The 15,000-nt window shown below is 42.3% G+C and overlaps 1 protein-coding gene across 5 annotated transcripts in view; it reads right to left on the reverse strand.

Annotated features, from left to right (window-relative positions):
- LOC121698669 (low-density lipoprotein receptor-related protein 1B-like) overlaps window positions 1-15,000 on the reverse strand; it is a 253,521-nt gene that overhangs the window by 210,161 nt on the left and 28,360 nt on the right. For 4 of the 5 annotated variants that reach the window (XM_042080973.1, XM_042080970.1, XM_042080969.1 and 1 more), the window contains exons 2-3: window positions 14,632-14,754; window positions 6,904-7,041 (exon numbers count right to left, since the gene is read on the reverse strand). In XM_042080973.1, coding sequence (XP_041936907.1) covers window positions 6,904-7,041; window positions 14,632-14,754 — 261 coding nt within the window. The remainder of the gene's footprint in view (window positions 1-6,903; window positions 7,042-14,631; window positions 14,755-15,000) is intronic. The other variant, XM_042080972.1, reaches the window with a different exon arrangement.

Raw genomic sequence — 15,000 nt, forward strand, 5'->3', positions numbered from 1 at the left:
ACCAGACCAACTAAGAGATTACTCAACATCCTTAGGGGCAGGGGCGGAGCTTGAGGGGGTGCGGGACGCCCTCGGCCAGGGACCCGCAGGGGCCCGGTGCGAGGGCGCCCCTCTCGCACCTCCGGGTAAGGTGGGACGGGCCTCTCCCACGGCACAAGGCCTGAGGAGCTAAGATCATGCAAACGGTTTCTTTTCAATCATTTTCATCAGTGGGACGTATTAGGCTTATAGGTTGCCCCAGTCAGGACAAGTTATGACTACGGTTGCTAAAAAGTTTTGAAATTTACTGATGATTTAGTAGGTGTAAAATATTGAATAAAATGTTCTGCTGTATGACTGGCTTAATTTTAACTCTCATATTGAACTTTACGACGTGCAAATTTACAAAATTGGATCAACGATATTGTCTCCTACAGGCGTCAATGAGAGAACACTTACACTTACATGATTTTGGTTTCGATTTTCTAATTGGAGTAAGTCTTTGTGACAACACGTCATCATGATACATTTGATAATGTTTGATCGTTTTGGTATGAAGCATCTTTTACGTAGCCTAATGAATGCGCTCTAGAAAGTGAAAGTAGCCTAACCTAGGCCTATATGCGCTCTGTGTCTGAGCTGTCTGTGCACGTCCGCAATTGATTACGTTCCTCAAATGGAGAACACATCAATTCCCATGGTATTTTTTGCCCTAAAATGCATTAAACATGCAAGTTCAAAATCCCGCCGGTAGCCACGTTACATCTCCGTTTCATATTTGCCTAGGCTACTAGCCTACAATAAATTGAATGAACTCAACTGACAACAGGTACAGTATACACTGATTCGGTCATTGAGACTAAAGAATACAGACTGCAAAATACAGTACAACAAACTTTCTGTCTTTCTGAAGTTTATTTTTGTATTCCGGGGTACAGTAGCCTAATTGCATAATGTCTTGACAATAGTTTTTCTTACCGGCTTGCTGTTTAAACTGACTGCGCTGCTCTGAACTTTCCTGCCAGGTTTATGACGTAAACCGCATATCGGATCTGGCATTGCCTAAACTCATCGTGTGGGAAATCAGATTATCTGTCAATATTGGGCTTTGAAAGTAAGGGATATTTGCTCAGTAATAGTAGGCTACATTTTGCAACATTTACAGAGAAACCGAGGGGAAGTTAAATTAGAAATTAGAATCGTTGGAAATTGAAAACAGATCAAAAATTGAAAAAAGATCATTAAAAACCACCATAGAGAATGAGAGAGCAAAGAAAATGGACATACAGAGCATCTTGGACGAGTTCGCGGGGCGCAAGGCTCGTCGTATGCCCTTCAAATAGTGCTGCATATTATTGTTGTTTTATTATTAGGGGTCATGTAGCCTAATGTTTTTGTTGTTCTCTTGTTCTCTTGGTTACACTTCATGTACGTTCGATGGACTTCAAAATTACATAGGCTAGTTGCTCTCCTTGGCGCTGACGCTTGTAAGACCCGCTGTTGCGGGCATGTGTAGCCTATGTTGTAAAATTATGTTATGATGAGTTTTAGAAAGGACCCGGTCATGTGCCCCGCCCCCGGCTCGGCTCTGACTTGTTCCGCCACTGCTTAGGGTAGGGTTGCTCAACGGTACCGGTACCTGCACACGCCCGGACTCACATCCCCCAGCCCTGCTCGCTGTTGTTCTGCAGCTGCTCTGAGCGTAGTGTCCACGAAAAGACCGTTGCTAATCAAATACGAAATATATATAGGCCTAAACAGGCCTCACGCGCGGAATCTGTTTTGTGATTGTTTTTTGTCCATGATAAAATGACACGTCTTGTTGCCTACATTTAATGTTCCTATTGATTTAAAGAAAAAAATCATTACAACCAATGCTGATGTGGTAGTGTTTTTTTTTTTACCCAACCAGTCTCCTATTGCTTCTAACAGTGGGCTGCTTAATAATAAAATAGGCTCATAGGGACATTTTCTTATAATTCCAGAAGAAACCAAAACAGCACAGAAATGGGCTCGTTTTTTATTTAAGCAATATAGCATGAGCGTGAGTGGCCTATAGCCTACCTGGGGGTGTAGTTTATTTTTTATTTTTTATTGGGTGTGTGTGTGTGTGGGGGGGGGGGGGGGGGGGGTTCCAGAGGATCAAAGTAAGGTCAGGGGGGCGTTTGCTCAAAAAAGGTTGAGAACCACTGGCTTAGGGGTTCCTGAACAAGTAGATAGTGTGCGTAGGTTGACCATTAGCATACTAGCATATTAGCATTTAAAGTAATTTCTCTAAATTGAAACTGCAACGACAGCACTTTAGAACAATGTGGCCTAAAAAAAGCCATCAGAGTTTCTCTCCCCTTTGTTTGAAAGGGCCCTTTTCTCTCCCCTTTGTTTGAAAGGGCCCTTTTCTCTCTCCGTGTGCGTTCTTTCCACTGGTGTTGCTTTCCTTACCTTACTGTGCATGGTCTTTGATTCAATTGCATGTATTCATCAGGGACAAACGATGTAGAGAGGCAGAGACGGAGATAGAGCATAAGAGCATAAGGAGTTTATTATTTCCACCGGGACCCAGATGCAGGAGCTCAAAACAAAACAGGCTTGTTTTTGTTTTTTTTCACAGCACCTGCAATGTTTAGTTTCTCACTGCCTCTGAAGAGAGAGCGAAGCCTCTCGCCACACTTCAAACCCACTAATGGGACGCTATCTTATCCTCCAACTATCACAAAAAAGTCACTTGTGGTTAAAGCCAAACCAATATATACCTTAAAAACAATAACAAAATAAAGGTAATGCGTAAAGGGATCTACTAAAGTGAAGAGCTGTAATCCAGGGGGCTGTAGTCCCCCCAAAATAGCCCCGAGAATCATTAATATGATAATTAAAAGACTGTGTATCGTAGATGAATCATTCGCCCTCCGCAGAAGATCAAAGAGGCTCGCTCAGTCGGGGGTTAGCGGGAAGGTATGTCTTTTAGACTGGGAATTGCGCTTGATTGAGAGCCGTTAGCACACCGGAGCATTTCAGGTGTAAAGCATTTGTTAGAGGCAACAGAGAGGGAAAAGAGACTTCAAGTGGTTTTGTCTTCTTGAATAAATAACTACACGTATGTTCTGGGGCAGAGACGAGAGAAGCATCGAGCCGTGAGGCAGAATCTCAGTTCAAGGGTACACTGTCCTGTTGAAACATAGGCTCTGAATTATGAGACTTAGATCTCTATGAAGGGTGCTGTGTCACATATTGAATGTGGCATCTTCTCAAAGCAGTGAGTTGTGACAATTACCCTCCGCCCAACGTCTCGGAGGGGGTGGGCAACTGAGGGGGCGGGGGGGCGGGGGTGGGCAACTGAGTGATTACACAGTAAATTCACAAAGACAAAAGATGGATGGACGTTTTATGGAAATTAAACTGCCTCCCATTTTCACCAAGGACGCCCACGACTTTGTGAGGATCATGGCAGCCACACCTCAAGCACCAGACTGAGGGCAGTGGGATGTCAGCCGCTAAAGCATGATGGGACAGCACAAATGCATGATGGGATATCTGATATGCCGAGTCAAAGAAGATCAGTATGAATAGGCATTCTGACGTCACAAAAAACATTCACATCACATCTATATAAAAGCAGCTGTATAATACAGATCATCTGGTCAAGGAGATATTCTATATTCTCCTGTATTACAGATTTTCTGGTCATTGAAATGTTAAGCCTTTTCTAAACTGGAACATTGAAAACTGCATTACAGATTCCCTGGTCATAACAAGGCGAAACCATTTTCCTGACTAAATCTTATACAAAACTAAGCTGTTTCTCCTATTCATATCTAAGTGTCACTTAAATATAAATCAGATATATATGTTTTACAGTATTCAGATGAACAAAACAATATATCTAATTAAAGACATTTCAATGTTTAACAAGTACATGCTCACTGCTTCATTCAGTGTCATCTTCTTTGTATTTTGTCTGTGCAAAATAGTCTATTGCATGCAGTTGCATGCCTGTTGCCTAGAAGAAAAAAAAATCACACTGATCACTTTTTGGGTTCCTCATGAATCATTCTGGAGCTGTGAATCATGAATCTTCACAGTGAGAAAAAAGGAGCCAGCAAGGCACCATCGTGCCACTGGCAACCACAGCCACTTTTATTCTATTTGCTTAAATCCCTTGAGCGCGGCAGTGGTCACCTACGGGCCACGTGCATTTCTCACTGACAAAACAATGCCCCAAAGGCTTCGCAACCCACCAAGGAGGGAGCGTTTCAGAGGAAGTTTCAACCCACAGCAGTTACTCAATGCTGGCACTGTAAACCACGACAAAAAAAAGAAAGCGTCAAGTTCTCATTATATTATCAAATAAAAATTTAAATTTAGTTTAATCAGCCTAATGAGGACCATTAACCTCTGCAACCGTTGTGATTCCGAAGAAAGAATCAAAACTTGTAATTAGGTGGACCATGCTTTTCTCAAGGTCATAATGGAGGGATTTGGCAGCTTCTCTGAGAGAATGATTTGTCTAATGTCTCCATTAGATAGTCCTCATTAGTGTATTAGACCCCTGCTGTGTGTATAAAAATCCTGTGCTGACACAACATCTTCTCACTTTCTCAGATTTCCTCTGAGAAATACATGTGACATGTTCCCCGAACAAAGTAAAGTGTACATTTGAAGGCTGCACTATTGCACGCTCAGTGTTTGTTCAGACTTCATCTCGGTCTCTGGGCGCATATGGCGCCATATGTCTGCCTATGCATCAGCCATTGTTTCCGTAAGCACCTGTGGTCGAGCGTAGGAGGGACAGCTCTAATTGGACAATCACATCTAAAACGGGCTCTGAAATGCAGATTTTTTTTTCTTAACAAGCTTCCACACACCCAGGATGTGTCTGAAGTCCACGGTGGACTGTTTAGCTACATGGCTGAGAGAGGCAATTTGAGTCCACAATACATTTCTTCGCTTACAGTCCCTTGGTTCTGGTGCACCCAAATAAATAATTCATAAGGGCTCTTTCTCTCTCTCTCTCTCTCTCTCGCTAGTAAAAGGGAAGAGATAATAAGGAGCTAGTCCCTATATAGTCCACATGAAGGCATTTTGCATGAGCTGTCATGTATGCTCATTGAAGAGGGTGAGGGAAAACTTTTCTATTTCACTTTTGGGTATATCCAACTTATTTTTTTTTCTGGTGTCCTATATTCAACAGTCATTTCCCAGAACTCGGTTGTGGTCCAATCAACAGATGCATAATGTGGAAAATAAAAAAATAAACAAATGCAATAAAACAAATTGTTGGAACATGACAACAAGCCCATAAGGTTCTCCAAAGAGAGACAGACTCTGGTGAATACATCCATTGTCACCGAACCCTCCTAATCAACTCTGTGTGATGTCGTTGAACACAGAAACAAGACAAGCGATTTCTCCCATAAGGCAGTAATGCAGTTCATGCAGCTCCAACACGCAACCCTTTGTGTAAAGCCTCTGAAGCCCTGTCAGGCCAAGCCATTTTGGTCAGTTCAGTATTTTATGAGCTCAGAGCTATGTGAAGCATATGAACTGTGTGAATTAATGTGCCAACTGGCCGTGGAGGGAATCCCAGAACTGGGAGTCATTAGGGACGTACAGTATATTTCACAGGTTTCAAGCCATGCAACATCATGTCCCCGAGTGCTCGAAGATCCTGCAGACATCTATACCCTAGCCCCCACGCCCGCCAACAAATCACCCCACCACCTGTTTCCAATCTACACATGCACCATATTGAGTCACTTTTTCAGGTTTTAAGACTTCAAGTTGGATTACGGCCTTCATTGTAGCGCTATATAAATGATTAATGATTCTCATGTGCATTATATATCTGATAGCAACAAACTGGTCAACAAGGCTGGTGTGAAGTTCACACAGCCCTAAAGTGGACGTTGTAGACATCATGCCATACAGAGAAACTCTTACATAAGAAGGTCCTGGGATATGGAGAAAATAAAATGGTAAAATAATGGATTCTATGACCAGGGAACATTGACTTTAATGTCTTTCAACTGGTTGTTGCCTTGGTCTCACATATTGCATTTTTGCTATATTCTTGATGATACTATAGGCTAGATTATCTACTAACCAGCTTGTAGTGATAAGGCTGTCACTGAAACATAAACAGCTCAGAATAAATACTTCATAATTATAGGCCTAATCACATAGAATTCAGTACAATGTAAATTAAAGTGTTGTTTGATTCTATATGAATATTCACCTCACATACCTGCACAAATACAGTATGCATTGTGCAGTCTAACCAGCCTTAATGAAACCCTTTGGAGGCGTAATGTTGACAGCACCTTAACGTAAACTGCTGTGAATACACACTGTGCACACATATGCTAGCCGCCGCTCAGGATGGAGTTCTAATTAGCTACTGGTGGAGGGGACAGTCTGTTTCCCTTTGGTTTCCCCAGCACTGAGACAGGCAGTCCATGCCACTGCTGCGGCTGCTGCTGTTATTGGTGCTGTAGGCTCCCTGTGGGCCCATGTAGGAATAGACTGGATATTGGACTACTCTACTGGGGGGGGGGGGACGAGGTCTCCGTGGGTGTCGCATCCCCAGCAGGCGCCTCGTCACGATGGCAGCCGCGATCGTCGTGACCACAGGCAATCCCTGGTAGATACGGACCCGTGTGAGCGCAAGAGTCTGCCCAATGCGTTCAGAGGACATAAAGAGGACACACACACACAGTCCCCAAGACATTAACCTAATCTCATTAAACTTAATCTTCCTTTAAAAAATGAACTACACCAATTAAAACTTGGATTTAGAATTGCTGAAAAACCATCACCTCACCATCTTCTATATTTCATATTTTTTCAGCCACTACAACTCAGCTGTTACTGTGTTAAGCACTGTATCTTGGTCAGCATTCCCTACAATGACAGAACTGGACCATAATGTACCTCGACAGTGGACTCCTTCGTCGTAGCCATCCTCGCAGTCCAGAGCTCCGTCACAAAGCTTGTTGAAGTGAATGCACTTCTTCGTGCCTATGCACTGTATGTGATTGAGTGGACATTTCAGCACTACTTCCCCAGAACCTACAGCACAAAACAAATAAACAAGCACATAGAAATTGGTTAGTTGAGAAGGAAAATGTGTGAACACACTGCTAAGCACAATTGTTTTATGATCAGAGACATTCTTCATGCCTCAGCAAAGAGTTTTGTTTGGGACCAAACCATCAGTGAACAGCACATGTTCAGTCAGACAGAAAATTAATAGTGGTGTTTAGCTGAGTGTCTGGCAGGGAGCTGGTAAATAAATGCCTTCAAAAACCTCTCCATGCTAAATGACCTGTGTACTTTGTATGATGCTTTCAAAAGGAAACTGTTGACATTGCATTGTTCAAATCGTTGCAAATACACTGCTGACCAAAACCACAGAGCAAAGAACATACAGGCACTCTTGTTTCCTTTTATCAAGATATGTACACCATTTGGAGCTCTGTGACCACACCAGAATCAGTTATAAGCACACAGCCTTACTATCTGTATATACACACATGTTGGCACTATGCATTTCCCTCTACTCTCCCCTATACCATCTTCTTAGCAATGTACGTGTGTATGTGCACGTGTATGTGTCTGTGTGTGTGTGTGTGTGAGTGTGTGCGTGCTGCTGCTGCTGCCGTTGCCGTGGTCTCAATCACACCCACAGGACTCCACCAAGGCTCCCTGAGTGGATCTCTGCTCCACTTTCCTGATCTCAGCATGACGATCATGTCTAATTTAACACATGTGAAAACTACTTTCAAATTCCCTCCCCCTTTGTGTCTCTTCTCCCTTGCTGGTGAAGTTTACCATTAAAAAAAGAAATCCCTGCAGTTCAGCATAGGTAGACCATGTCAACACAACACTCACGGTGCTGCAAGCCCTTGTGGGCCGTACTTCGCAGCAAGGTTACTTAGTGACGTATGATGTAACTTGCCGATTGACCCATACTATGAAATGTGGCATTTTGCCATGGCAATTAAGGCTGTATCTCTAAACTACTCAGAGCAGTAGTTTGTGTTCGTGGTTAGCTTGATGTTACCTGTATATGAACCAGCCCTCCAGCCACAAAGACAAAGATATTGGCACACAGTTCATAAACATGTTCATATATAGGTAACACAAAGACGAAGATATTGACACACAGACTGTGAGAGAATAATTGCTCTGCACAAGGGAGTTTTAAACTAAATCTTTCTGCTTATCAATATCATGTTTCCTATGAATAAGGACATTTGGTATCTGGGGTCAGATGTCTCCTTCCACTCGCTGTTATACTGCACTCACTGTTAGTTCTGTTGCGTTTTTTTTTTTTTTTTTGCCAGCAGAGACTGATCGTCTGCCTAGGCCTATATTATATTCCATCGATAAATAAATGCTGAATATATGATTTAGAATCTAGAAACTACTGTGTGCCGTGCAGTTGGCAAGGTGTTCTCTTTAAACTGCTTAATGCATCCACGGCTATACTCAATGCTGGAAAGATGAAAGAGAGCTTGTACTGTAAGTGATCACAGGTTAATTCGGAATAGCCTATAGAAATGATTGATGTAATTTTTCATATGATTCCTGAGGGTGATTGGTGCAATTGACTGTAGCTTCCCCACAAGAAGTAGTCTAAAAGGTCATCACAACTCAAAATGCCCAGCAATATGCTAACAATAATTTATTTCATAATTTACATGCTCCCTTTCTTAAAATTCAGTGTTCAAAAATGACACAAAAATTAAAATGACAAAATTAAACAAATCTTGATTATATTTGTTCAATAACAACACATCATTATAATGCAAGACCACATCAGGAATAGTTATTTTGTCAACACATTTGTTTTGTTTTGTTTTGTTCCTCCTTCCTTCTACACTGCCACAACACAATAATAAATATGCCAAATAAGGACAATGTTTGAGGCAACGGGCAAACAAATTCAACTAGGATTTAATTTATGAACAGCATGGTAGTATCTTTTTAATTATTCAGTATCCAGCAGTTGGTCAAATTCAGTGATAATACCATCGCTAATGTTCAGTTTATCATTAAGGTCGTCAGCACTGAACTTCATTACAGATCATTTATTGAACATCATTATCTATTAACTAACTTTTTCCGAGCCAGATATTCATACTGTTGTTTAGCTTCCTTTTCAGTGTTTTATGTACAGGAATATAGTCCTATGACAGATTTATATGTCTATGTGAAAAAATAAAAATGTTATGTCGCAATGTTCAATCAGCTCAGTTTGTTCACACTAGTACAACACTTACTAAGACAGCAGGTCATCACCTCATCAGTGAGACAATCAGCACATTCTTTGACATGGCCCTTAGTGTTGCTTTTCCATTGCTAAGTCTACTAAAAACAGCTTTGTGTAAAATAGAGGACGTTTAACCGCACTGTACACTTTTCTAATACGAATAGAGGAGCATCCATGGACACCCAATAATTATAATATGAGCAAAACATGTAATATAACAGCATGGTCTGTAAGCAGTAAAGAGTGGCAACTGCACTAGCTGGCATCATCATTATCTTATGCTAGATGGATGCTGTATTCATTAATAAAAATAGGCTTTTCTCACTTTGTAGAGGAATAAGTCAACACAGAACTTGTGCACAAGATCAGAGCACTTCTTTCTCTCTTTTCTTTTCCTTTCTTTTTTTGATAAACGCAAGCGGAAGTGTCATCTTCTGCTCACTCGTCCTCACTTTGCGGATGGATTACATCCTAATCTAACATGATTAGGGGAATGAATATTCAGCGTGTGCAGCTTCGCGTTGGCACACAGCTGGCGTTTAACAGTTGAAATATGACTTCATATGAACACTCCGAATGGGGAATCGGCATTTATTTATCTAGTTATTTATATATCACTCCCAACCACGTCCCCCGTCAACCACCCAGCCTGCCCGAGCACGGATGAACAGCCTCGAATGAAAACTCTCAAACTAAGTCGCAAAGCGTAACAAACCTTACGGAGGCAGATGCCACCCCCATGGCTGTTATTTTGGGGCGTGCTGCTACTGCTGCTGATGCTACAAGGTGACAATGCACCCTGCTCAGCATCTTGCACTGACAAGTTCCCAGAATGCACCACACTGAGAGGATGCGGAGAGATGCTTAATTTTGTAGTTGTCGGAAGGGAAGGGTGGGGGTGGTGGTGGGGGCGGGTTATGATGTTGTGGAACTGTGGAACTGCAATGAATTAATGATTAAAATTAAACGATTGCCAACCAGCTTAAATTTATTATGTGGGCTCTGGACAGAGAGAGAGAGAGAGGGAGCGAGGCTTCAAATGGTAGGACCCCCTCCACTGCAATTAGTTTTGCTGCCATTTTTTTTTGATTGAATGGATTATGTTTGCACCCTGAGTAGCTCCATAATTATGCACATTTTTACTCTGAAATATCAACACAACTTAAGTATGATGAATTGCATTTATATATGACTGTCAAACCAGAGTCTTTCTATATTACATCGAATAAACAATACAAACTGGCTGTTAATCGGAAGGTATTTGAATGTGTGTTGAGTTTGTTGTTTATGAGTGTGTATGTGTGTGTGTGGTGATGGGGGTTGAGGATGGGGGGTATGTATCTGTTCATTGGGGGGCCAAGCATGACCACCCTCAAATTCCACCGTGTTGCACTTGGTTAAGTAAATGATAAGGATTTGAGTAAAAGACAGAGAGAGGAAAAGGGGAAGAGGGAGAAAGAGAGAGAAAGAGAGAGAGAGAGAGATAATGCTTCCAGTGTAATATCTCAAACTCCAGGGAGAAATAGAAGTGCTACTCTGTGAAGCAAGCTTGCCTGTGTGTATATGTTCCCACGGACTCCTCATACCATACATGGTGTTGCGGCCTTGCCAGCCAAAGCTAAGTGACTCTTAGCATGGCCCTCAGGACTCTTCAAGCAGTATCAGGTTCAGCTGGAGCTGCATTTGCTGCACCACCGCAACTCAACACAGAGCCAAACACACTAGTCTCCCTCAAAGCCAGCGCTGGTTTATTGTCGCGTATCAAATTTGGAGTTTAATATAGCTTGTGTCAAAACACACAGCTATGCATTATGTGCAATATCACCCATGGGAGACAGGCTTCCTGGTATCTAAATGCCTCAGCAAGCTTGTTTAAGGACCCTTACTGTGCCTGTGTGTAAGATGAGAAATTAATTTCCCTCCAAACAGAGCCAGATTGAACGCATCACCTGGGTCTGTCTAATGAGGTGTTTTAATCAATTATACAATTCATTTCAACAGCCTGAAAAAAGCTTTATAGAATGTGATTTCAAAAGCCTGAAAAGAAGCTTTAAAAAAATGTGATTGTGAAATGGAAATGTGTGCATATAAACAATTTGTCATTTATTGTGTAGATACACATTTTGTGTATTCAAAAGGCTTTGTACTACTCATGCATTCTTCTATTCTAAGAGCTCTCACTTCAACACCTTTACACATACACGCACAAACACACACACACACACATACACTCACACACACACAAACACACACACACACAAAAATCATCTGCAGTTCTTTGTATTAGCATTCCAGGTGCTTAGCAATGCTCTGTTAAAACACAATCATGCAGAAGAAGCCGTTTTACATTTTTTAAATTCGTTAATTTGCTTTTGAAGCCCCTCAGAAGCTGGCAAGATGGATGGCGTAGCGGGTAAGTTGACGAGGCAGCCGAGTCAGGATCGAGTCGGGTGTTGCCTCTGCCTCTGTTGCCTCGCGTTTGCTTGTTCCTCTGCTCTCAGCAGATGGCCGCAGTCACAGGAACAACGGGAAGCGAAACCAGCCATGACTGAATGGCTGCCGGAGAAATTAAAGGGGATTATTTCCCAAATCCCCCCAGCTTTGGCGCCCAACGCAGTTCCTGGAGGTAAATATGCATTTCCGGGGCAGCTAAATTACCCAGGGAGCCCCTAGGGGAGACAGAGCTGAATGGAAATGAATAATGATCTATACAAAATGCTGGGGTGCAAAACTTTCTTTTTTTTTCTCTCCAATAGCACAGCAAAAAAAGGTGTGCAGTAGCCAATCCTTGATCACATTAAGGTGGCTGCTTTTATCCCCAGGGTTGAGCCAATCCCCACTACCCCCAGGTTAACTCAGGCTGGAGACATTCTCTGTGTTCAGAGATGCCAGCATCCATGCGGGTTCCGTCCTTCACGTTCTCGACAAAAGCGCTATGCAACATTACACTCTCAAACCCTTTCCCAGGTGCCGTTTCTCAGGGGGAATAGATACGTTTACAAGTCATTTATTTTTATGTGGAAAGAGCTGGGAAAGTCACCCTCAGTAAACTGACTTTAAGGAACACGCCAGTGCTTATCTTCCTCTCGCTATCTGGAGCGCCGCGCCACGCTGTGCACAGACTTCTGATGACACGGGTGATTATGGCTTCGGGGGTATAAAAACAAGCAGCACACACAGACACACAAATACACACACACACACACACACACACACACACAGAGCAGTTGATTCTGGCAAGGGCCTGTCTTGGATCTGGCCTTCATCCTGGACACCCAGCATCTGCTGCTATGAGTGTATAAACATAAACACAAATAAAAACAACTGCAGATGCTATCAAACACTGTCAAACTTCAGAGACTAGAAATGATTCTATAGTTTTGTTTACTCAGTTACGTAAACACTGCATATGGAATTCTGTCAATATTAAACTGCACAAAGTGGCATATGATACGCTATCTAAACTTTAGTGCTTCAGTTATTAAACCCTTACCTAGCTTTGATGTTGACATATATGCTGTGCAAATCACAACTCCTCCATATTTAGAAACCGAGTGAAATCAAGCAGTGGTTGATTAGCCAGACTGTTTGGAACATTGCAACAAGATGTAGTGGTTAGGAGAAAAATGCTGAAGAGAAACAACAAACGCCTGCACACCCACCCACGCACCCACACACCCACACACACACACGCACACACATAAAACACATCTCCAATGAACACAAAAGACAAGCTGCTGTCAGAGCTTTAAGTGCTTGTCATCAAAAAAGACATGTCTACAAAGTGTCAGCTAGACTACCCGGTGGGATGACACATCCATGAAACAGGACCCTCCATCGCGAGAACCCACATGCAATAGAACACAAAATGCCAATTGGTATGTCAGTGTAGTAATTATCCGTATACTGCACTGCAATTGGCCAAAGCTCTCTGTGAAGGTCTTAAGATGTTGCTGCTCAAACCTCAAATCATATTTGGAGAGTTGAAGGCGGGGGTAATCACTACTGGACGAGACAACAGGAGCACATAAATCATTAAACAGATCAGCTCTCTCTTCCAAGTGACAACCCAACAAATCAACATTTCACCCTAAAGACCCACATCCACATAGATTTGTTAGTCTAGCAATGATGTTACCAAGGTGCAGATGAGGTGGGAAGTGTAGATAATATTCCATTTACATTGACCTCAAGTGTAATGGCTACTAAAAAAACCCAGTCCTCAAAAGATTGTGTACATAATAGATAATTTCCCATTATTTCTAGCTTTATCTTTACATAAAATGAATCCTTATTTGAATTAAACTGTCACATACTTTATGAATAGGACTAAAATGCATATTACTTTAAATTTACTGCAAAGTCAGCACTATACTCTAGACCAGAGAATTGCATTATGAAGTACAAATATGAAGATATAGCACTAATGATATTCCTGGAATGATTACTGCGTCTGTCCCAACAATCTGTGTTATTTGTAAATTGATTTTAGTGATTAGCAACTTTACCCATTAATTGTGTCTATAAGGGTGGGACAGACAAGGAACAAACAACTGCAATGATTGATTTCCTTTGCCATTCTAGTCTGTAATTTTTAGTAGCAAATGGCTCTAATTTCACCCCCAAATCAATAGGTAATTCTGGATAATAAACAGTTTCACACTAAGACTGTGAAGATATATGCAGAGATCGTAAGCCTGCAAGATGGCCACAAATCAGTTTTAATGACAATGAAATTACAGACAACAGGATAGTTTGAAAGTATGAAAAAGCAAAAGAGAGAGAGAGAAGAGAGATAGACAGAGAGATAGAAAGAGTGAGAGAGAGAAAGAGAGAGAGAGAGACAGAGAGAGAGAGACAGAAAGAGTGAGAGATAAAGAGAGAGATAGAGAGAGAGTGAGAGAGGTCAGCCAAAAAGCAGTGATGGTTTCACACAACTCTTTTCCAGCTCTGAAGATGACATCCATTTCTTATGAGTGTGTGCCGTGCCTCCACAGATGGCAGTAAGACCACACCTCCCGCTGTGGTGAGGTGACTGGCAAGGATATTATATGTGACTGCCATCTTCCCTTTGATGCCAGCACACACGTCCCATGCCCTGGCATCGGAGGTGACAACAGGAACATGTGGCAGGGTGGCAAGGTTGTACAGAGATGTTAAGACAGGAGGACAATGTTGAAAAAGGATGCTGTGTGTTTGTGTGTGCGTGTGTGCGTGCATGTGTGTGTGTGTCTGTGTGTGTGTCTGTGTGTGTTTGTGAGTGTGTGTAATTGTGTGCTTGATCGGGCCTAGCTCCTATAGTTATTACTCTGTGTGTGTGTGTGTGTGTGTGTGTGTGTGTGCGCGCGCGCAGACGCCTATGTTTGTGTGTGCGCACTACTCACATTGGTCTGGGCCCTCATCAGAACCATCTGAGCAGTCATCCTCCCCATCACAGAGCCACCGCACAGACACACATGTCTGCCGGTCATGGCACAGATACTCGCCCACGTCACACACAGGGGCTTCTGGGTAGTCGAGGAGAGAGGGATGGAGGGGGAGATGGAGGGAGAGAGAGGGATGGGGAAATGGAGGAAGAGAATGGAAGAGTCATGACTGGTGAATAAGGATGGCAAGACACATGACAGTTTTTTTTTTGCAATGCCCTGAAGCCCTGTTAAGGTTTAGAAAGCTGTCATGGTTTTAACACAATGATGAGGATGATATTATGATCTGTGTTTATTTATTTGTGTTTTGATGTTAAGATGTAGGTC

The sequence above is a fragment of the Alosa sapidissima genome, chromosome 23, assembly GCF_018492685.1.
Source record: "Alosa sapidissima isolate fAloSap1 chromosome 23, fAloSap1.pri, whole genome shotgun sequence".
Classification (NCBI taxonomy): domain Eukaryota; kingdom Metazoa; phylum Chordata; class Actinopteri; order Clupeiformes; family Clupeidae; genus Alosa; species Alosa sapidissima.